The sequence below is a fragment of the Neopelma chrysocephalum genome, unplaced genomic scaffold (genome assembly GCF_003984885.1).
Source record: "Neopelma chrysocephalum unplaced genomic scaffold, ASM398488v2 Primary Assembly neopelma1_45, whole genome shotgun sequence".
Lineage (NCBI taxonomy): Eukaryota > Metazoa > Chordata > Aves > Passeriformes > Pipridae > Neopelma > Neopelma chrysocephalum.
The window spans coordinates 9316782-9341227 of record NW_020897704.1 but is presented as its reverse complement, the minus strand read 5'-3'; the positions used below and the strand labels follow the sequence as shown (position 1 = coordinate 9341227).

At 36.8% G+C, this 24446-nt stretch overlaps 1 protein-coding gene across 8 annotated transcripts in view; it reads left to right on the top strand.

Annotated features, from left to right (window-relative positions):
• KIF21A (kinesin family member 21A) overlaps nucleotides 1–24446 on the top strand; it is an 87596-nt gene that overhangs the window by 49717 nt on the left and 13433 nt on the right. For 2 of the 8 annotated variants that reach the window (XM_027679289.1, XM_027679288.1), the window contains exons 12-30: nucleotides 691–729; nucleotides 2871–2955; nucleotides 3132–3249; nucleotides 4402–4590; nucleotides 5520–5719; nucleotides 6114–6221; nucleotides 6708–6776; nucleotides 6887–7098; nucleotides 7777–7930; nucleotides 8293–8490; nucleotides 8831–8932; nucleotides 10699–10864; nucleotides 11376–11396; nucleotides 15241–15301; nucleotides 15518–15572; nucleotides 16924–17141; nucleotides 21351–21461; nucleotides 22012–22140; nucleotides 23713–23751. In XM_027679289.1, coding sequence (XP_027535090.1) covers nucleotides 691–729; nucleotides 2871–2955; nucleotides 3132–3249; nucleotides 4402–4590; nucleotides 5520–5719; nucleotides 6114–6221; nucleotides 6708–6776; nucleotides 6887–7098; nucleotides 7777–7930; nucleotides 8293–8490; nucleotides 8831–8932; nucleotides 10699–10864; nucleotides 11376–11396; nucleotides 15241–15301; nucleotides 15518–15572; nucleotides 16924–17141; nucleotides 21351–21461; nucleotides 22012–22140; nucleotides 23713–23751 — 2274 coding nt within the window. The remainder of the gene's footprint in view (nucleotides 1–690; nucleotides 730–2870; nucleotides 2956–3131; nucleotides 3250–4401; nucleotides 4591–5519; nucleotides 5720–6113; nucleotides 6222–6707; nucleotides 6777–6886; nucleotides 7099–7776; nucleotides 7931–8292; nucleotides 8491–8830; nucleotides 8933–10698; nucleotides 10865–11375; nucleotides 11397–15240; nucleotides 15302–15517; nucleotides 15573–16923; nucleotides 17142–21350; nucleotides 21462–22011; nucleotides 22141–23712; nucleotides 23752–24446) is intronic. The other 6 variants (XM_027679290.1, XM_027679291.1, XM_027679292.1 and 3 more) reach the window with 6 other exon arrangements.

Here is a 24446-nt window from a genome sequence, read left to right as displayed (position 1 = left end):
AACAAGCAATGATTGGCATGTACTTTTTGAATCCCAGAAAAACAAACTGCAGTTTTCTACTTTGTATTTAAAAACAAACAACAAACAAAAACAAACAAACAAAAATGAATGCAGTTTGAAGATTTTTTTATGAGTTATATTCAGAATATATTATTTAGAATATTAATACAAAATTTTTCTTATTTCTACTTTATATTACAATATGTTATCAGCATATATAAAATCAGTGTATTTTTTTTCCTTATATATTCCTGAGGATTTATAACTTCAGGTCAATGACAGTATTTGTAATTTTCAGTATTTTAACTGCCAGTTTTAAGTGGCAAAAGAGGAGAAAACTTTTTCTAGAATTAGGAGATTTTTAAAATTCCTTATTAGAAATATTTCTTAAAGTGAAATATATTGTCTAAAACTTCTTCCTTAGTGTAACTTGAATTTACAGTTGTTGACAGTGGCGGATTAGTTAACCTACAAATGCTTCTTCTTTGTTTTCTGTTTACTTTCCAATTGTGCAAGATATATTGCCTTTTTACTACTTGTTGTCTCTTGATGGTATCTTTTAAAATTTCATTTTAAACTCCACAAGCTCATATATATCATTTTTTTACCTTCTTATCGCTTTTGCTTTTCACTGTCTGGTTTGTCCTTCATTGGCTTGGCCTTCCAATACTGTACCTCGTGCTTTTGAAGGCTACAGAAACTTGAGGAAAGCAGTCAAGAAGAAAGAAGGTTGGAATATTTCCCAGGTTTTTAATTACCTGTCATTTCAATTAACTGGTTGTCATACATGAAAAGGAGTTGGGTAGATTCATAGGTACTTCAAGAGTAGTTAATTTGGGTTTTCAAAATTCTTTCTTGTGTTTTGACTTTCAACAAGTGTTCTAACTGGAAGAAACGTCTGTTGTGGAATTGAGGTTGACTCTGGGATTGCAGTGTTGAGCAAGCTTTTGTGGGGAGGTGGTGCCTTTGGGAATTCCTGTAGAATTAAGTAGATTTTTCTTCTTGCACGACCTGTATGGAATGGAAGGCAAGAGGAAGGTGCAGTAGCGCATACGGTATGAAATGTCTAGCAGGCAGTATATGACAATAATAATAATTTTGGCATGTGAGATCAAGAATGTCTTGGACCTTCACTGCTCAGTTGTCTGCTTCTTTTGTTTCTGAAAGCATGTGACTGAAGCCTTGATCATTCCTTTCATTCAGTTTCAGCCAAACCAACAGATAAAGTAATAACTCATAGAAAGCAGTTAAATTGAGGACTCTAAAAAGAGAAATATACTGTGATTAAAAGTTGAAAGTAAGGGCGTTTTTATTTTTCTGCTGTCTTCTTTGATCCAAAATTCATGCAGACAATGTGAATCCACAGATTAGTATCACACACATCAAGCAGTACAGTTCTGCCTGGGAGAGCTTCTGGCTCTCCTTCCTTTCGTCTCTTCCCTTTCTTAGGCAGAACACATTCTCTGTAGTGGTAAGCTCTGAGCTATCTGCAGGTGGAAGGGAAACTGTGGATTTGCCTCAGTCTGCATGGGGATTGCAGTTATGGAAATGAGATTGTCTGGCTCAGTGTTCCCTGTTTGGCATTTTTTTGTGTACAGATCTGGTTAGGCTTTTTAATTCCAGCATCCCCAGCTTTCTGGGGTCCAAGCAAAAGTTTTCTGCCTTGTGCAGCTCATCACTGTAATAAGTGGGGCGGAAGGAACCAGTTAGCACTGAACAGGTTAAAAAGTATTATAACAAAAAACCCATATGTACACAAAAGAACTGTGTTACTCAACTGGCACTTTTGAAATTTAAGCTGTTTTAAGGGTGGTTTTAAAAGTGTCCCTTGACAAATTGTAGTGTCTCGAATCTACTGAATATTTCTTCTCGCTGCACTGAGTATTGGATTTGTCCAAGAGTTAGATCTTGAGTCTGAGCTCTTTTTGGTGTCAGTGGAGGAAGATATGCATTTCTAGTTACAGTGCCTGATCAGTGACAGCACATGACTTGCCAAAATTTTATGCAACTGAAGTTAGTTGAGGTGGATTCCACATTATGCAATCCTAACCACATTTTTTCATTATTACCCCCTATGCGTCTAGCCTTATTCTGTCATGATTTCCCATCCATTGGAGATTTGGGTTTTGCACATGTATCTCTAGAGTGACTGACATCTGGTCTGTGATAATTTGCAAAGTGACATTGGTTTTTTTGTTTTATATTTGCATGTGATGTCTTATATGTGCACTTAAAAATGTTAGAACTTGCCGTAGTGGCTAATACACACAACCTTTAAAACGAAACAAAAAAAATCAAACCCTGCTGTAAACCCTTTTTGTTGCATCATTGCCTATTTTGAGCATTCCCTTGATGTCCAAGTAGATAACTTTGATCAAAAGAGTAGTAAGTTTTAGTATGATAAATTAGGATATTATTTAAGGTTTATACATACATTTTCAGACTATTCCAAGCACAGTAGGCTCTGTTATAGCTTGAGAGTGTAGTAATACCTGTAATGTATGTTGTACTTGCACACAATGTTCTTTCTTTGTTTTGTAAAACCTACTCTGGGTACACTGCAACTTCCATGCAAAATGAGTGCTGCTGTAGTAGATGGAGATGGGTATTACAATTGTCCCAGTTTTGCAGTATGCTGAACAATGTGCAAATCATTGCTATTACTTTGCAAGCCAAGATTAAGAGTAATTAGGCATTATTTTATTATCTGCAGAAGTTTGGAAGTTGTATTTTACCCATGCCCAACACCTGTATCTTTTTCTAACTACACTTTTGTTTTCATCTTTATTTGGAATTAAAACATTGGTTGGGGGATGGGAAGCACATGTCATTTCAGTTTGTGAATATTTTGTGTCTGCCTCTTCTACTAGTGTTAAAGAGGATAACACAGATAATGAGCAGGAGAAGAGAGATGAAAAAGGCACTTCGGAGAGAGAGAATAATGAATTGGAGGCAGTAAGTATTTAGAAGTGTTTGGTTTGTTTGTTTATTGTCTGTTTAAAGATTTACAAGGTTATAGAAAGGAAATTTGGAATGGGTCAGGTGAATACTGTGGCTTCGCAGTGATAATCACAAGGGATTGGGAGATGGAAAAGCTTGGGTGTGCTTCAACATCTTTGTATGTTTTTTAGGAGGAAATTCAGGAAGTAAGTGATCACGAGGATGAAGAAGAGGAAGATGATGAGGATGAAGATGACATGGAAGTTGTTGAAAGTTCAGATGAATCAGATACTGACTCTGATGAAAAAGGTGATGTCAGTGCAATATTCTGTAGAATTTTACAAATAATATCTGTCATACCTCAGGTTTTAGTAGGCAAGATAGCCTATTGTCAACCAACTGCCCATAATTCTCTGTGAATTGTATGTCCAGTGAATAATTTCTTTGGTTATGTGATAAAACATGTAATAGATAGCTGATGAAGTGTCCCTGTAATTGGCTTTAAAACTGACTAGAGGCCATCAGGTGTTTGATAACACATTTCTTCCTTGGTTAAAATATCCAAAGTGTAATGTTTAAGTACTGGATTATTTTTATGTCTCAGGACTAATCACCAAGGGGATAGCTCCTACGAGCTAATTTGGAAATAGTAGAATTTTATTTGAAAGGCTAAAAGTCCATCAGCCTTCCTCATTTTTGTGTAGCAAGAGTCAGAAACAGAATCATCAGCAATTCTCTCCTGTGAATCAGGGCAAATGGGCAAACCAATGTTGGTTTCTTCTTGTCACACAAACCATTATCAGGAACCTGAAAAAGAATGGTCCTTAACTGATATCTTTATTCTAGAGCACATAATCTTAAGACAAAAAGGGACCTAATTGGCTAAAGAAATTAATTCAACTTTTATGAATTTGTCATATTGGTTAGTCCTTTTTCCTTGCTTTTTCCTCCTGCTTTTCTCATTCCCTTCACCATTCTACTTCCATGACTGAGATGGTTCCTGTCTTCTTAGAATCCTGGCTGTGTCTTTCTAAGATCTAGAGAAGGGAAAATCTCCCTTTGGAGTCTACCAGAAGTCAACTTTTCCTTTTATAACCTGCTGGGTTTATGAATGACAGTTATTCTCCAGCCCTCAGGCATGGCTGAAGTCTTGCAACTTTTTGTATGGGGAAGGACAGGTTGCTGGTATTGTGATTTAAATGTGAGTAATTACAACATAAGGGCAGCTGTGATCCAATGTGAGATATCTTTCCCTACCTGTTTCTCAGTTCTACGATTGAGAGTGTATAAGAAAGAGACTTTAACAAGAATTGCGGATAAGAGTTTTGCTTGCTGCATTGTGATTTGTGTAGAATTCTTCCATGCACAATTTACATGGCAGCAAATGACTCTGAGATTGCAAGGAGTATCTATATTCATGTGATCCTTGCTGTTACCTTAACAGAAGTCTTTTTATTTCAGAAAATTATCAAGCTGACTTGGCAAATATCACCTGTGAAATAGCCATTAAGCAGAAACTGATAGATGAGCTAGAAAACAGCCAGAGAAGATTGCAAACACTGAAAAAACAGTATGAAGAGAAACTAATGATGCTACAACATAAAATTCGAGACACTCAGCTTGAAAGAGATCAGGTTCTTCAAAACCTTGGTAAGAAGTACAAAATCATTGATCTTGTGTAAGCTATTCACGTTGAACTGTTTGGTACTTCCTTCGTTTTCTTTTTCAAATGTGATCAGAAATTGCAGAAAATAGAAATACGTTTGTATCCATAATGCCAGTGTATCATTCTTTACTTATTCTAGTTTCTACCAGAATTAGAGAAAAAATTTTTAGAAATATACTGCTACTGACAGGTATTTGATTTGGTTGAATAAGTAAGTATTTTTAGTTTGCTAGGAGCTCTCATTTTAATGTCATCCTTGAGATAGTTCCTGAATGAAAAGTGTTTTCCTGCTTTCTACTCCCCACTCTCTTTTTATATGCATAAAAATAAAAACAAGGAAGAGTGATCTTTCAGAGATGTTCTACTGTCCAAACCTTTTGAATATATAATAGTATTGAGATGAAAAACCATCTGTGACTCAGGAGTCCTAAGACACAAAAAACCTGAACTTTGGTAGAGTATTGACGAAAGTATTTTGTTTTTCTTTTTTAAAAATATACTATATGTGCTTTATAGTTATATACTTTATAAGCTTTTGCTGTTCCCTTACTCCTTCAACTTTCCCTTTTGATCAGTGTTGGAAGAGGAATACTTGGCTTGATGGTGTTTAGGACTGTAGTTATACTCTTGTACACATGTGTGAACAAGGATGTGTATTTGTGTCTTCAGGTGCTCAGATTTGTTGTCTAATGCAAAAAAATCAGAGGAAAATGTTAATACTTGATCTCTTATCCCAGAATGCATTCAAGGTGGAAAGTTCAATGCAGTGCAGGAGAAAGGAACTAGAGACAAATTAGATTTTTTTTTAAGGTATTGCTGATAATGCTAAAGCAGAGGAAGCAGTCATCTGCTGTGACTGGCAAAGTGAAAATATCCTGAACAAAAGCAGATTAAGAATTCCATTTTGTTCTAGGTTCTGTAGAGACCTATTCAGAAGAAAAGGCAAAAAAAATCAAGTCAGAGTATGAAAAGAAACTCCAAGCCATGAATAAAGAACTGCAGAGGCTTCAAACAGCACAAAAGGAACATGCACGATTGCTTAAAAATCAGTCTCAATATGAAAAGCAACTCAAGAAACTGCAGCAGGAGGTGACAGAGATGAAGAAAACAAAGGTATATATCGGTAAATTGAAGTGTACAATGAGTGTTTATTGAAAATTGGGTTGAAATCTCCTGTGTATCTATCTCCCAGATAATTGTTCTTGCTGTTAGCTACTCGAAAGTCTGAAAATAGAAAAGTTATGAGGACTAGGCTATTCTTGGAGGAGAGGGGTAGCTTTTAGGTTTAATTAACAGAAATTACAGTATCAAAAATGCAGAAGCTTGCACAGCTTATTAGCTCTTATTCAGCACTGAGTGAAAAAGGCACATTAGATGGAGGAGGTAAATTGCTAAAAGCATGTAATATACCGGAAAATGACAATTTGAAGAAGAAACTCTGTATGAGTGGGGGCAGGAAGCAGCACTTCAGTGTGAACAGCTTTTCTAAGTGATGACCTCTTTACAGGTTCGCTTGATGAAACAAATGAAAGAAGAGCAAGAAAAAGCAAGAATGACTGAATCTAGAAGAAATAGAGAGATTGCACAGCTTAAGAAGGAGCAACGCAAACGAGAGGTGATTTGACAGATAAAAGAACTTTCATTTCGAATAAGCATCTGTCACTATGATGTGCATCTGTTTGCAGGCACACACCCTGTGTACACACACTGAGGCAGGCATATACCTGTATATTTTCACCAGCCAAAATGCACAAAATTTGCTTTGACTTCTATGATAACTCAGTTTCTAGCTTCAGGTGATAAGGCTTCTATTTTCTGTTGTGCTTATTGAATATGTATATCAATGTTATTTTATTAGTGAGTCTTCACGAAATTCTTCCTACCACCTTGCTTGCATGTAAGTATTCTGATAGAGAACTGATACAGTGAAGCACTAACTTTCATTCTCACTAGAAAGAGCAAGAAGCAACGTGACTTGACTGCTTCATGTCACAACAATTTTGCAGATTTGCATTCGTGTGTAAATATCTTATTTTAATACAATACAATCCTTGTGGCAGATAATGGAAAAATATCATGTGCTGCTTGTATTTTTTCACAGCATCAACTCAAGCTTCTGGAAGCTCAGAAAAGAAATCAAGAAGTGATCTTACGTCGCAAAACTGAAGAGGTATTGTGGTAAAACAGCAATTAATCTTTGAAAACAGAATGATATTTTATTGCTGTAACTTAGAACACAGTTCTGGGGAGAGTTAATCATGCCTTTGCACTCTGTTTCAGGTCACGGCCCTTCGTCGGCAAGTAAGGCCTCTGTCTGATAAAGTGGCAGGGAAAGTAAGTCGAAAGCTGAGTCTGCCCGAGCATTCTATGCAGGAAGCAAGTTCCAGCTTAGCAGCCGAGCACGATGGCTCCAGAACAGCAGCACAGCAGAAGATGAGAATTCCTGTTGCAAGGGTTCAAGCATTATCTGTAACTGCAACAAATGGAACAGGGTAAGGATTCAAACTCTTTAGTACTCTCTTAGGAGAACTGAAAATTTCATGGACTTTCTGGCAGATAATGTTTAGATGATACATGTTGCAGCAGTTGTTATTTGTCAAACTGTTGTCATGTAGTGCTCATAAAATGGGCACTTTACCTTTATCAAAAGCAATGTTACTTTTCTGGGTTTAAGACAATGTAGAATAATATAAAATGGCATTAAAGGACAAGTCTCATAAACTGGATTTTGAAATTTTGAGATTTTTTTATCTACTCTTCAAGAAAAATGCCCTTGGTGGTCCAATGCCAGCAGCGTTCTTAAGTACAAAAAAAACTTGTTGGAAAATGCAGTTTAATGTATTAGGTTTATTTGTGCTTTTCCACTATGGTTTAAAGCAGATTTCCTTTTTAAGTGGGGAACAACTCCTAGGTGGCATTTGAATTCAACAGTGTGTCATAAAAGATGCTGTGGTGTATGATACCTGTTTTTCAAGTGCAACATATTAAGGTGCAGTACAGTTCAGGGCTGGATGGGGGTAGCTGTCTGGTGCAATGAAAAACTGCAAGAAATTCTCTGTGAAATTTTAAAGTTGTCTGTGAAAAATACTCTGGCCTGATCATTTCCATATTCAAATTTATAACTGGACTACTTTAGACTTAGCTGTATGTTTCTCTTGAATTTATCACAGAAAGAAATATCAGCGGAAAGCAGTGACAAGCAGAGTTTACTCCTCAAAGGCAGCCAGGATGAAGTGGCAGTTACTTGAACGCAGAGTGACTGATATTATTATGCAGAGGATGACTATTTCCAACATGGAGGCAGATATGAACAGGTTACTTACGGTGGGTGATCTACTGTGCACTATTGGCTGTACCACGGAATTAAATAGAGAGCAGTGCAAGCACGTCTGCTGTAAATGAATTGTTGTTATGGTGGCATTGGCAAAGTAGCGTGGAATCCATTGCAGTCAGTGAAGACACTCTTGACTCCAGTAAGCATTTGAACCATGGGATTGCTGTGCCTAGTAAGAAAAAAAAAGCACATTAATGTGATCATCTGCAAATACATTACTATATTCACCTGTGTAACTTCTTCCCATAGAATTCATGATATGTTATAAGGAAAACAAAACAAAAAGTCACTTAAATACCCTAAGGTCTTACTAATTCCTTTTTATGTTATATTATGTCTTTGGGAAAAATAGCAACGTGAAGAACTTACAAAAAGAAGAGAAAAGCTTTCAAAGAAAAGGGAGAAACTCATCAAAGATGGTGGCAGTGAAGCAGATAGAAATGTCCAAAACATAAATGAAGAGATGGAATCAGTAACTGCGAATATAGACTACATTAATGACAGCATTTCTGACTGCCAAGCAAATATTATGCAAATGGAGGAAGCAAAGGTAAGTCAAGTATTAATGCAAAAATGGTAAAATGGGGACAAGAAATACAACTGTGTTAGCCTTGAAAATGTTCTCACTTAGAAATTATTTTTGGTTTGTCTGTGTAATTACTGAACCAGGAAGTGAAAATTGGTGAAAGCTTTCGTGTGAAGTTTGAAATCAAGACTGTTTATAGAATTGAATTTTCATATCTGAGTTCTAGTGTCAATAGTGTAATGCAAGTTAAGATTGCAAAGCATTTAAATGTCAAAAGTTGATGCTTTCTAGTCTGCTGGCATTAAATTAATATAATTCTTGGGACTTTTCCACAATCTGACTGTTTTTATTGTTGCACCCACAGGAAGAAGGAGAGACTTTGGATGTAACAGCGGTGATTAATGCTTGTACTTTGACAGAAGCTCGATATTTGCTTGATCACTTCCTCACGATGGGTATCAATAAGGTAACGTGTTAAGTGAAGTACCCATGTGCCAGAACTGTGGAATGAGCCATGAGCAGAGTTGTGCTGGCATAAAGACCGACCAATATGCATTAGATAAAGCAAAGCTGGTCAACACTACTGAGTCATGCTGGTTCTCAATGTGAAGGCCCTTGAGATCTATCATCCCCTTCAACTTGTTGCCTGATTTTCAATCTGCAGTAGAGTCAACTTCACTGTACTCATTATCACATGTTGTTCCTATAAGAGCACTAGCTTTTTGTAATCAAACAAATCTCTTTCTGTGTTTTTAAACAAACTTCTAGAGAATGCTCAGGATCTCTTTTTAAAAGACTGGCTCAGCCACTTTTGTAAAAATATGAAGCTTTAAAAACTTAAGTTATATATTGATGCATGGCCGACTTTACTCAGACTTATACTTTTGAGTAGAGCAACAGCGACTTTTTCTGAAAGCCTTGGGGAGTAATATTTTCAAAATGAATGTTTGGCAGCTTATAGTCTTGTGCACACATGGATCATATTCTCTTGCTGCTGCTTTTGTTTCTGTCTGGAGAACGGTACTCAGTGTCATTGAATCAAATGAAATATTTCAAGGGTATTGAAATGGTCTTTGATCAGTCCCACTGACCAATTCTCTGTTCTTTTTTTGCATTCTTGATTCATCACTATGCAGGTAATCACAAAAGTTTGTGGAGAAAAAAGATAAAAAAACTGCCACAATCACATGGTTTCTGGAAATTTCAGTCTTTTGATATTTTTTCAGCCCTTGGGTGGGTTAGAATGGATCTTGCAACAGAGTTAATATGAGAAAAGTGCCTTTGACTTACTCTGTTAACAATTTTTGCTTATTATGATAGAAGGATCCATTATATGAAGGTATCTATCATCTTTTTGATAAGTATCATGTAGAAATACTGAAGATTTTTTTTTTTTGCAAAATTGGTCATGCCTGCTGTCTATTCTATTGTTTGTTTTCATATGCAAAATGTGTCTATTGATATGCAGTTTTAGTTGAATCAGAATGTAATATGTAAGCTGGTAGGGTTAGACTTGTTTCTCAAGTGCTAGCACTCAGAGGCCTCTGTTGCCCTACAAATCTTTGAGAAGATGTGTTGTACCTTCATTTTTCTCTACTGTTTCTTTTGGAATTTGAAATTTGGAGATCTATTTGGAAACTATTCTCTGTAAATTTCTTTGGCTGTGTTTTCTACAGCTGAAAAATTCCCACTAATCCACAGGTCTAGGGAAGTTCTGGGTGTTATAAATTAGGCCATGAGATCTTTCATCAGAAGCTGAAAGTTCACCGAGTGATTGTGTCGGAAACATTACAATTCTGGGTTCCACCCCATCCCACCTCCACCTCCCCTCTCATTCTTTATCACAGAGTATCATGGTAATAATTCTTTTAAAGGAAGGACTTATTTGAGAAAAATGAAAGTATTGATTTTTCAGATGCTTGCTGCACTTAAATAAATGCCAAGACTCTGAATTGCCCTTGGGAGTCATATCCAACTTAGCCATTAGATGCATATTTGCAAGGCAGTCTGAGGAATACAAGTTAACTGAATGGTTAATGAGTCTCTTTAAAAGAAGAAAGAAAGAAAAAGACCTTTAGTTGATGCCTGATCTTTAGGATACGAAAAGAAGGTTGCAATATACACATTTTTGTGCTTGTAGTTTTTAAAAAGTTTTGACAGTTCTCATTTTGTAAAAAAAGAATTGTGACAAAACATTTACCATCTTTCTTTCTTTCTTTTGCTCTCTCCTAGGGTCTCCAAGCAGCTCAAAAAGAAGCTCAGATCAAAGTTCTTGAGGGACGCCTTAAGCAGACAGAAATTACTAGTGCTACTCAAAACCAACTGCTGTTTCATATGCTAAAAGAAAAAGCTGAGTTAAATCCTGAACTTGATGCTTTTCTGGGTCATGCTTTGCAAGGTAGTTTTGTCATCTTGTTTTTTTTGAATAGTCAGCTGCATGTCATGTTTGCCTTTCATGCATGCTGTACTGGGCGTTCTAGACTATTTCCTCTCTGAATAGATGCTGTATTATATCACCATATACTTCACAATTGACGAGCATGGATGACATTTTTAAGTATACCCTCTCAGCAATGAAATGTAGGAAATGAAGGTTTTTTTACTATTGAGATTTTTAAAAATTCAAATAATCTGCTTGTTATTTTTACGGAAGACAATGCATTTACAATTTGGAATTGTTTTAACATATGAATGTGAAATTCTAAATATTCAATGCTATTCAATCATCATATGCTAGTGATTTTGAACATAGCATTTTATATCTGTTACGGCATCTATTCTACTTCTCATGAGATGATACTAAGAAAAGTTTAGAATACATTTGGGTACTTTTGTTTTATTTCTTTTTATAAACGGATATGTTTTGATTGGAATGTTGCTTTTTTTTCCTTGTTGCTGTATTTACACAGACCTAGATAGCATACCACTAGGTAAGTATGTTTAGCTTTCTGTGTACTGTACAGCTGCATGAGTTACTAATGCATTCATGTTCACTAACTGGTGCATCTTAGAATTTGTGAGCGTGTGTGAAGTTTGCATGAACTATTCTGTAAATGTACTCATTATCATAGGCTTACAGAGCATTTCTTCCTTTCTGAAACCGTCCCTAGCACTTGTGGTAGTAGCCCTCGTGGTAGTTAGATTTGCCACATAAGAAGTGAAGACAGTAAGCAGAACTGTATTTCAAATTTATAACTTGCTGCTTATGAACCTAAAGTATGTTCAGCCTACATAAAGCTATTTCATGATATACTACTGCTGTAGTTGTGACAAATTCTGCTCATCTTTTTAGGTCAGAAAAAAAGGCAATTCTTAATGTGCAGGTCATTATTAACCTTTTGCAGATAGCTCATTCTGTAATGTAAATATTGTGCAGAATGCAGGATTATATCTCACTTTTTCAATTGGGTTTAAGTTACTGACTTCACTGATTTTGAGATGTCTTTTGTTGTTGTTGCTTTAAAATTAGTCCCAAAAGAATTATGCTTATTTTTCTCCCCTTGACAAAATTGGCTATGTTTGAAACTTGAAAAAAATATTCCTGGTATCAGTCTCAATTCCTTTTGGATTGTCTTATGCTGCTTTTAATCACATTATGCTGTCCTGTGCTAGTTTGCATAGGCATTTGAAACATTTCAAAAGCTCAAAACTACCAGAAAGTGTATAGCTTATTATCTAGAGATGGTGAGAACTTTGCTAGCTTCCTGTCAGGTAACACCAGAACATCTGTGTCGGGATCTTGCTGCATGCAGCCAGTTATTTATGCAGGAACCTCAGTGGTTCATAGTCTCATAGTGCATCTAGAATAGACCTTCAGTGTGTCTGCATGTTCACTCCTATTGGAGCAATGTTTCTCCAGACAGCGTTGCATTTTCTTTAGCTCTGGACGGTAGCTCTATTATCAAAGTTTGTGTAGAGTATATCTCATTAAAGAAACTTTTTAACACTTTGCAAGCATGAACTAAGACTTTTAAAATATCTAAGCCACTCAGGATTGTTCTAACACTATAGGAAGGAAACTTCACCATGGGTATATATATCTTGGCTGAATGTGCCATACTAACCTTGGTCCAAGTTGAAATTCCAGCTGTTGATAGTTCTCTAGATCATTAGTGACCCAACCTTTTGAGCTGCAGGGAGTTCAGATGCCACTGTAGTGAGGCTTTGACACTGGGATTTCCAGCTGATTAGCTGGCACTCTGTTGCAGGGGCTTCCTGTTAACCTGACACAGTTCCCGCAGATGGAAGTGTGGGTGGCTGCAGATCCCGAGACCAATTTCACCAGGATACCTGACTGACATCTCAGTGCTAGCATGCAGCCAGCCCCATCCCTAGAGAGGGGTTGCACTTCCAGGGGTTTTGTGAATCGCTCTTTTGATGCTTACTTTCAAATCTGATACCTTCAAAAGTTCTTAGCCATTCGAATACACTTGGCTTGAAAAAGTTTGGACATTCCCCTGTGTAGTTGTGCACTTTCACTCAAGTGTAAACTAAGAAAGGGTTTAGTCTGCAGGAAAGTACACCACAGACTCAGATTTTGACCTGAATGGGTTTTCAATGCACACCTGTCTTGTTTGTGGTTGAACTAGCTGCCATTCACTGTCCTGTCGACTCTTGTGAAGAGTTAAAATGACCATGAAATTGACTTTTGAGTGTTGCTGAAGTGACTCCTTCCTGAAGAGTTGTGGGAGCTGCTTTTCCTTCCCACCTATGACATATGGACATTCACGGATGTGACTCACAACCATCTATCTTAAGATCTTAAGAGGGCTGGTCAAATGGCTTTTCCTCTGGATGAACTGTGCTGATGTATGGCATTGTACTGGTAGTGTCCAGTTGCCACTACATGAGGATGAAGACAAATCATCAGAAAAGTTCTCCACTGTTCTGCAACTACTGGTTTACTAGCAGTCATCCCTGCTGCTCCTTACAAGCAGTACTGCCTTTACTAACTTTATTGCTCCTTTCATCTCTTCTCACTTGAGTCTTCTTGCAGAATCTTGCTCTTACCTTGTATTGATTCTGTGCACTATCTTGGGGCTTTGGGCAGTCTTCCTGTGCTGAATTGCAGACAAACTGAAGAAACATGTCAGGTCACATGAGTGTGAGCCTACAAATAAAATCCCATCTTTTGTGGTCATTCCACACTTTCTCCTTAGTTACCTGTAAAAAGAGATTGCAAGTTCTTTATGAAAAGGAGATGAAGTAACATCATTCTAACAAGAATCCTATGTTTTTTTAAAGTGCCTTTATTTTATGGATGCTGCTTTTGTCTTTCTAGAAGGAGCAGTACTCTAGATCCCCTCTTCTGCAGAAGACTAATAATAATAATAATGTGTATTGAAAATGTTTAATCTGGGTTCAAATCCAGGATGGAACAAAAAAAAAGAAAATCCAGAGTGCTATTCCTTTGACCCTGCTTTCTTTATAATATTGTTGTATTTCTGATAATTAAGGTTACATTACTAAGATTAATACAGCAGTTGAGTACCTCTGAAGTGCATTGTTGGTGTTGGGTCTAGATTGATATATGGTTTTGACTTTTTCAGAAAACATGTTTAGAAGCAGCATACACAAACAGGCAGTGTTTTCCTTCTCTTTTCTTCATTCCTTCTCAGAATTCAGCTGAAAAAAGTATCTTCTCTCCCTTTCTCCACAGCATGAACTTGCACTTAAAACATATACATAGACAAACATGTTTTAATATGGGTTACACATATGTTGGTTCTATGCATTGAAAATGGTATCTGCTTTCTGGCAGAAATTAAGTGTCTCTAATAGTAAAGAGGAGATGTAATGGAAGGTTATTTAATCCTTCAAATTTCTGGAGTATGTTCAAAAATAAGGGATATACGTAACACACTTCTGCAAGCAATGTCCTTAAACTGTGCTTAAAATGTATTATTAGAATAATATGCAAGTTAAGGGATTCACTTTCCCAGCAGTCTGGGGTTGATTGTACATGTGCCCTTGACTCATTGTCTCAGCTTAATGTTTTGCACTGTTTGCATGCAGACATGTTAATCATATGTTTGACAGTGTTAGTGTATGACATGCATGCTGGTTTTGTCTTTTGTGACAGGTGTGCATACCCATTTTTACTTCAGGAACATTTCTGCTGAACAGCTTCCATTTACATTTAATCTCTTTTAAGGAAGCAGTTACATAGTAGTAAGTGGTAGCATCATCCTCTTTTGAAACATAAATGCTTATATACTAATAAAATGTTTGCTTCTTGTCAGCTCAAATGGTGGCACTCTGTATAAGCTCAGGCTGAGCCTCAACTCATTAACTAGTTAAAAATACAATTTTCTTTTTTATTATAACCAGGCTGATTCTGTCTTCCAACAGGAGGATTAAAAAAAAAAAAAAGAGGAGGAACAGACATCTTTACTGTCCATTGATTTACGTCCCATCTCTTCCATGTTTTGTAGTTTGTTTTATTTGCTTTATCTGCTTTCTTACAGATTTTCTTCTAGAATTTCTGTTTTTCTATCATCTCTGTTGCTCTGCTACAATAGATAGAGGACCACATTTGGCACAGTGTGCCTAGGTGTATGATTTATTGAGATTGTGTGAAAAAAATTAGTTTAGATGCCAGGAAAATTCAATGGGGACTGAATACAAAATAGTCAAGATATTTTGAAAATCCCTGTCTCTTGTACTCCATTTATCTACATTCAGCATAGTCTGAGCTGTTTTGTATAACACTTACAACCTTCACCTCCTGACGTAGATGGACACATTAACATTATTCTTTTGGAAATTTTCCAGAAAATTTGGAAGATAGTACTGATGAGGATGCCCCATTGCATAGTCCTGGGACAGAAGGAAGGTGAGCAAATCTTTGTTGTCAGGTAATTGGATCTTATTCTAGAAAAATTACTGTAATTTCTTCTTTTGTAATGCATTATGCATCTGTTAGAAAATACCTCTGACATTGTTTCATTATACTTTGCCCCCAATTTCAGTAGAAAGAAAGAAGAATAAGAATACACATTCTGCAAAAATATGGCTCCTTTCTAACTGTGATGCAATTTTTTTCTTTTAGTTCATTATCTTCAGATCTTTTGAAGCTTTGTGGTGAAGTCAAACCCAAAAGCAAGGTAGAATGTACAATGATGATAATAATTCATCTACATGACTTTTAAGTGATTCTATGATGCTATAATAATTCCTAATTACCTTCTGGACAATGTTCATTAATGTCTTTAGGGCAAAGCAAGAGCGAAGACATGCAGAAGGTGAACTGATGTATTCTTCATTTGATTTGTGTGCAATATGATTTTGTGTGACACTCCTCTCTGAGAGTCAATGTCAAAAATAACTTTTTCAATATTTTTGGGCTAAATTTTTAGAATTTCAGAAAGAGACGTAGTCTTCCAGTTACGTGCACTCCAAACTGGTGTAGTTTTGCAGATCAGTATTACTTAGGCCACAGTTCAATGTCAATGCATGCCAGTGGGAACTGTGAACATGCTTATTGTTTGCAATTTGCTTGTTTATAAAACAAATAAAAGTTTGACCTCCAGGCTCCTAATTACAGTTGACATTGGAGGAATATCTCTAGGCTGACTGCAGTTTAATATTAATGGTAGTGGGAACTGGAAATGTACACTGATAGCAGTTTTGCTTCTATGCTCACAGGAGCATAAGCCAAATTTGCAAAGTAAATAGAAGCTTAGCCTCCAGTTTTCTAACTGCAGTTGGCTTTGGAGGAAAATATCTATGTTGGCTGTTGCGTTATGGTTGCATTCATTGGTGTACAGCTATTTGGGCAGTTAAACTGAGTGAGTTTTGTCTGAAAATGTCATAAAATAAACATGTCATTTTTGTAATGGCTCTGTTCAGATTGGATCTTTGTCTTCCCCACTGGCCTTTCTTTCTCCGAGGAATAGATATTAATTTCACAGTATAATCACACCTAACATGTACAATCCATTTTTTACAAATTACTTGCACAAAGCTTAGCTCCTTTTTAAGGTTTTCTGTTCTTTTCAAATTGTTGAAATGCTGAATGAATCATAATTCATGTTGGCTTAGACTGCTTTTGAAGTGATGTAGACTAAGTAAGAAGCAGAGTTTGTATATTAGAAGAAGGATTGATATTAGAAGTCACACCAATATAATTGTAGCTATTGCTTTGTTTGTCTCTGCTGTATAACATTTCATTTGGATAAACCTTAGGTGAGTACTATTGTACTCCTGTAGCATTGACAGGCAGCTGGTTAAAAGGATATCCTTGGAAACTATTGTCAAATCAGTGTTTTATGCCATTGAATTTGACTTGCCTCCTCTGAAATCATTGCCCAAGAGTAGAGGTGAGCTTCTAAATTTAGTTTCCAAAGGCAGTTGCCAAGTGATTGAGGGGGATGCTAATTGCTAGCTAATGATAAGCTTAAACGTAGCACTCTTGACACATGTTTAAGAGGCAGTTTGGTTTTTATTTGTCTCCAGGCCCGCCGGAGGACCACTACCCAGATGGAATTGCTGTATGCAGCCAACAGTGATTTAGTCTCTGACAGTAGTGCTGCAGATTCTCCTTCGGCTGGCTCTCTTGCATCAGTTGCAGAAGCCCAAGAAAGTGGGATGGCTGCTGACACAAATGATACTTCTGCTAGGGACAGAGAGTTTATACCCCCACCATCTGGCTTACCTTCTAAGATAGGCAGCATGTAAGTTTGGCCATGCTGTACTAATTATTCTTTGCTTTTAAAAAATGCATGTTGCCAATTTCTTGTAATCTATTATTTTAACTTTACAAGTGAGGTTGATATACTTGAAGCCTACTAAATAATACTGACTAAGCTGCTTCTTTTCTACCATCACCACTCTAGAAGGTATAAATACAGTGTTGTAAGTACTGTGGTTGTTACTGAAGATGTAAGTTTTGTTAAGTTGCTTTGTAAAATTATTGTAACCTTGTTCTACATAGGGGGAAAAACCCATCTAATACCTTGAATACTTTGCTGTATTAGTGCTATGGGAAATGCACATTCTAGAGAGGTAGTGATAATCTGCTTGAAACAGCAGAGAGATTAAAAAAAAAACCAAAACCCCACACCCCAAAACCCAACCCAAACACTTATATAACATTGTATTTCTATATGGTCCTAACTATTAGGAAAAACCTTTCTGTGAATTATCTTATGTGGACCATGCTTAAAATGAAGAAGTCCACGTAGCAATAGTGTATGCAAGTGAAAAGTTGAAAGAAACATGTTAAATATTATGAATCCTCAAAAATCCTTTCTGTTTGCAGGTTGCACTTACCTGCAGAACAGTCTTACTAATTGCAAGCATCACTTGATTTGTAATAGAAATAAAAATATTATTTTTGTCTTTTTACTTTGGGGCCAGCAGGTGTCTCTCACATGCACTTTTTTTTTCTCACTTGCTGTTCTTTTTATATCTACCAGTATCACTGCTGATTATTAGCCATTCACTGCTAGAGACCTTTTCTTGGCTTTTTAAGGTACTAGCTCCTACACTGCACAAACTCATATAGATTGAATGTGCTTGCCACATTCAGTGATATGGAAATCTGTGTCCTATAGCTATCTTCATATTACAGGTTCTGAAATTAGGCATCTTTCAATATTCATCTGTCCTATTTGCATAATATTTTTACAGCAATCTCCATCTAATGTACACTTGCAATTTGTATTATTTTTACTATGTATTTCTGGCATGTGCTTGAGGTGGCAATCATGAACAGTAAAACACTGCTGACAGCAATTATTAACCCTTGCTGATGGCTTCAGTGCACTTTACAGGTAGAATGTGCTTGGGAAGAATGCTCTTGAGGGTGAGGTTAGGTGGAAAAAACCCACTTGTTTCAGCAGTTAGTGTGAGATGCGTAGAGACTTTTGAAGCTTCAACATCTATAACATCAAGTGTTATGACCTGGCATCCAAAACTCAGGTAATACAAACTTTTGCCTCACTCCATCTTCTAGAATGTATCCATGTATGAGAGTGAGCCAGCAATGAGGCAAAACAGGATTTTCCCAAAACTGTGTTCTGCAAGCATTTGAGAGTTAGACGCTGTCAATAAATCAATCAGCAGTAGGCTGTGGGGTGAAGTTGCAGCCCCACAACTGAAGTTTGAGAAGTTTGAGGTATTGCAAAAGTTAGGCCGTGTTCCATGGGAACAGTGGAGCTAATTAGATAGTTTCCATGGACACAGCCTTGAGTTGCAATACCTCAAACTTCTCAAACTTCAATTGTGGGGCTGCGACTTCACCCCACAGTAGGCCTCACCTTTTTTCATTTTTTATTGATCATGTTTCAGTATATAAGTGATCAAAAATTCCCACAATCAGTCTGCAGTGACTTTGTCACTGCAATGTAGATGGTTTTTCAAAAATAGAAGTCAGTATACTTTATACAGTATTGCTGGTTTTGCTTGGTCACTGCTCATAGTTGAAGAAAGCTTGTCTTTGTGAGCCATCTGGCCTTCCTGTATGGACCTGTGGTGTCATCATCTCTCTCATAATAAAATATATTACAATATATTGTCCAAACACTTCTTGAACTCTGTCAGGCTTGGTGCTGTGAGCACTTCCCTGGGGAACCTGTTCCAGTGCCCAACCACCCTCTGGGTAAAGAGCCTCTTTCTAATATCCAACCTAAACCTCCCCTGACACAACTTCTGGCTGTTCCCTTGGGTCCTGTTCCCTTGGGTCACCACAGAGAAGAGATCATGAGGAAGTTGTAACTGCAATGAGGTCTCTCCTCAGTCTCCTGTAGGCTGAACAGATCAAGTGACCTCAGCTGCTCTTCATGCAGCTTCTCCTCAAGGACCTTCACCATCTTCATTGCCCTCCTTTGGACACTTTCTAGTAGCTTAATATTTTTCTTATATCGAGGTCCCCAAAACTGCACACAATATTCAAGGAGAGGCTGCACCAGTGCAGAGCAGAGCACCTGTTCTTTACAACTATGCTTAGGAATTCCATTCCAGCAAGACAGCTGAATAATTTTTATAATTTTTAATTATAATTGTTATAATTTTTTAGAAAATATTTATATTTTACAAAATATTTATATTTTATAATAATTTTTATAATACCTGCTTATCCAGGCTTTCAAAAAGAATTCATAAAATGATCATGCTCTTTATACCCTCTTCTGAGGATGTTCCACTGTGGAGTCAAAGATGGAAGACTCAAGGGGCAGCTAGTGAGCAAGTGAAAGCTGGTTCCATGTCGGAGTATGCAGGATTCCAGTGTGAGGAAGAGTAGCTTGGGTTCCAGTTTCTGGTTTGGTTTATTTAATCTAGTAGCTGCACAGTGGACACATAGGCAACCCTGGCAGTAGACACTATAACCCATTTGTCTGTCAACCTTGTTGAAAGACCTAGGATCATCCTGATTCATAGGATTTGCCTTGTTACCTCAGGATTTTTGCATTCCCAAATGCATTCTGGTCCAGCATAAAGAGAGGAAGGGAGTGTGTCCTGTTCCACCTTTTTTTATGTCCTTTGCAGAGTATGCCTAGAGGTAAGGGAGCCCTACACAGAAATGGATATTCTAGCCGTGAGAAGGGTTGAACCCACCTCCCCTTTTTAGTAACTTAACTACTAGGCTTTTGTGCAAAACCAGGCAGGTTATCACTTATCCTCCTTTTTCTGTCACTTGAAGACCCCTGGGGTTGGCATGCAGTTCTTGGCACTAGGTCCTACAGGTCCTTCACATTCCAGTTAGGGCTTGTGATCACTGGAGACAGTTTCATCTACTTAAGTCAAGTAGCTGTTCTTTGTTGTGCTGTCCTAGTTAAAGGATGTTATTCTGTATTCCAGTCCCCAGATGGATTTTATATAGCATAGACTTCCTCTCAAGGGAAACTGATACAGCTTTTCTCATGCAGGGAAGTTGCAGCTGTGCATATCCAGAACCTGTAGAGCTCTGAGACAGGATGGTAGTAACTGTGTCAGGCATGTGGCCTGCCAGCTGAACTTTATCTGCTTGATGAAGTTCTGTGGAACAAAAGCACTTCCAGAATCTGCTTTGTCTCTTTTAGTGAGTGTTTCTGGTCCTCATATTCATAGAAAAAACTCTAAACACACAAAACTAGGATAAACCAAGGCAAATACTGCTTTTGTGATTGTTCAGCTAGTGAGAAATAGGAGTTCAGAAGAATGGAAACCATTCAGATTTCTTTCCGTTTTTTTTTTTTTTTGTCTTACTGTCATGAAATTATGACATTTGAGTGTCAGCTTTAATATTGCCTTCTTGATATTTTTGCTAATTTTAATGGGGAATAAAAGGTTGGGAGAAAGACCACAGAGACTGTGAACAGGAATTATTTCAGAGTAAGAACTAGAGAGACAAAGGAGGAATGGAAAGCAAGGGAGAAGGAAAGTGGGGGACAAAGAAAAGCAGCGTTATTATAGTCAGATTGCCAATGGGAAGTACATTTTCTTCATAATTTTGAATTTTATATTGAAACACGAACATGTTAATGGAAAGTTTCATTAATGTATAAGAATCAATCTGATTTCCCTGTTCTTCCTGTCTGTAAATGGTCTATTGTAGATGAAAATGTGGAATCTGAAATTTCAGAATTTCCATGATCTTAATTTGAGATGCATACTCCACTGTATTTCTTTTAGTCATTCTCTTTTATTATTGAATTAGTAAATCTCCTTTGCATATTCAGTATCTGACTCTATATGTTGATAAACTGTGAAAGTTAATAAACTTGCTATATTTTTATATTGAAGTGTGAGAACAAGTTTATAATCCTTAAATTCAAGAAAGGCAATAATAGATTAAGCATGGTCAAAGATTTGAAATCTTACTGGGAGAATGACAGGTAATGTAAGAAAAGCAAGTTTTGTGAAAGGGCCTCAAAGTAAGATAATGATTGCTCTTGCTTTAGTTCCAGACAGCCATCTCTACCAGAGAAGAAAATACCTGAGCCTTCACCTTTAGCAAAGAGAAAAACCTATGAGAAAACAATGGAAAAGCCAAAGACAAAAGAACAAAAACTGTAAGATTCTTTCAAATTTATTTACTCCGATGTATTTTAAACCTTGAATTTTCTTGAAAAATAATCTGTATTTTTCTATTTCTTTAAATCTAGGACAGTTTTTATTGTTGGCAGTGTTGGCATTCATTGCTCACCTTGTGTGTGGTGTGGTTGTTTGTTTTATTCCCAGATTGCTTTTCTGTACAAAATAACTCAGGAGCAGAGCCCTGAGAAAATGTCCTTTGGAGCATTTGCAAATGATTTATTATTTTTTTTTTAATTGAAGTCATCAATTTCTCTTAGACTCTGCAGTTTTATAAGAATTTCTTCGTTTTACATATTGTATGTTTTCTGCCTGGAGCTTTCACTTTTAGCACTTAAACTTTGAACATTGTGCCACCTTGCACTCTGCAGTCTTAAGCTTATTGCCTTCTCTGGGAAATATCTGTAGCTAGTATTAAAATTTTATTTATTTGCTTAAGAAAAGAGCATCTAACGTTTGAGGCATGTTGCATTTAACTTCTCTAACCATTCATAACCTCTTAAAGAAGATGTTCTTTTTTTTTTGTAGCTCAGATTCTGGAGCCCCAGAGGCTAGTCTGTCACCTCCTACTTCCCCACCAAGCCGGCCCCGTAATGAAATGAATGTTTTTAGTCGTCTTACTGTTTCTCAGGGAAACACATCAGTTCAGCAGGATAAGTAAGTCACAAAGGGAAGCCTCAGCCCCCAACCAGGGAAATGCAAAGTGTGCTCAAGTTACCAGTGTAGTGTCTGGTAGAAATTTTGCCCTTCTGCAAGACAGGAGGAGATATTTCTCATGTTTTTGAGTAGTTTTCAAAGAAAATATTTTAAACTGCCATGGAATCACTGTAAAAATTCAAGAAAAGAAATTTCCTGCTGAACCTTGTTTCCTGTTTTCTAGGCCACGTCTGGTATTTGTAGTTTTAAACCCAAAATAGAAAAGAATGGTAGAATTCTTAGATGCATGTATATTTGTGTGTGTTTACATTTGAAAGTAGGTTTTAGGTGATAATTTAGAAAATGGTGCTTTTGACAGTTATTCAGTTACTCCAGCGTTGCTTGGAGTGCTGTCCTAACAGCACCCTGGTGGATGGGATGTTGAAATGCCTGGAACACAGTTGTTTAGAGATTATGCAAATTATCAAATGAACTGACTTTCGGAGGTGATCTGCAGGAGTAGATGATATTCATATCTGGTTTAGAAGATATTCATATCTTGTTTAGAAGAAGTAGAACTCATTTTCCTCATATTAGGCATCTGTTAGGATGACAGTGGACTTCACTTGACTAGAATCTTTATTGCAGGTTTCATTACTGGTACAAGTGTCATACAGTGCTTATGAACTACAACTCAAATTTGAAAGACACCTTTAGTTCTAACTGTAGCAAAATAAGAAATTGCTCTTGTCTATTTACACTGGTGGGTGTTTTTTTTTTAAACTTGGGTTTTTTCAGAGGTCTATAGCCACCACATACCAAGCAGTGGCTTGCAAGACTTTCAGTAACTGTGCTTGTAATTTCTTTACCTTAGCTATGTTACCTTTATCTTATTGCTAACTCCCACCTAACTCTTTGTTTCCTCTGAACTGACCTTGAAGTTAAATTGAAACTGCTGAATCTGTTTGATTTGACTTGAAAATGAAGGATGTCTTAGGACATACTGCAGATGTTCATATCTTGGGGAAGTGTTGTCTTGTATGTTTTCTTGGTTTTTTATTCTTAAACGTTTTTGAAAATGAGAGGTGAAGGATTTTGAATTTAGGATTGTTTGCAGATTGCTGTTTTTATTTGAATGAGCTGTCATATTTAATATTTATATCTCTATGACTAACATTTTACACATTTCTTCTACACTTAACAGGCATTGATTTTCTAAATTTTTTTCCTTTTGATAATTTCAACGAGCACTATCTTCAGAGGTTAAATTATGCATCTGTCTTCTCCTTTTACTTTTTTGCCTTTACTTCTGTAAGAAAATACTGGGGAAATAAGAAATGGCTCAGCTGGTGTTACTCAGCTTCTGGAGCTGAAACAGTCTACCAGTGTAGCTTACTTCTGAGAGTGATATTTTAAAATAATTATTCTGTCCCCCTACCCTGCTATATACCCTGAGCAATGCTGCATACTATATGTGGATTTGCATTGCTTTTCTGAGTTGGCCATGCTGTTGTTTGTTCTTCTCATATGGAGGCGTTACTTTGCTGATACCTATATTCTTTCTCCTCACAATTCCACCACTGTTGATTGTAGGTCTGATGAAAGTGATTCCTCTCTGTCGGAGGTACACAGGTACTCTCTCTTTCTCTTTTCTGTTTTCTTGGCATCTCTCACTGAAGTTATTCCAGTTCTTAAGAAATTTCATTTTGCTGCATGATTTTTCCTGTTACTTGTGCGTTGTTTCTCTTTGCTTTTGCCAGGACATTAAGAATCTGAGATTTTGGTCAAGCATGTCTCCCTCTCTCCTTTTTAGGGTGGTTTATTTTTTTTTTATCACTGTTGAGCATGTCAGGTTTTTTAATTTTAAGAGAAGTATCGTGTAAACCTTTCCTTAGACATATTCTTTCTCTCTTCATTTTCCTCAAAAAAAGAGAAGCAGACATTTTCTTATGTTTTATCTGCTTCTCTCTTTCTTTTTGTTTTTCTTTTTCCATTGTGTGCTTTGATCACTAAAAATTAAATCCCAGTGCAAATAAAAACGAGTAGTTTTTTTTTATTATGCCTTTATGACAGAATGCACAGTGGCTTAAGAGATAAAAGAAACATCCCCACTCATGTTCTTGTGGCTTAGGTACTCAGTGAAAAATTAGTTTATCAAGAGGAGGGCAGTCAGAGGACTGCTAATAATGTGGCTTTGTCTGGTCGTTGTAGCAGTTGTAGCTATTTTTTGTCTTTAGATTTTAGAACACTGCACATAGGTAGATAAATAGCTCCAGGACACGTATTTTATGTGGTTTGTCACAGAAGTGACTGAGTGAGAACAGCAA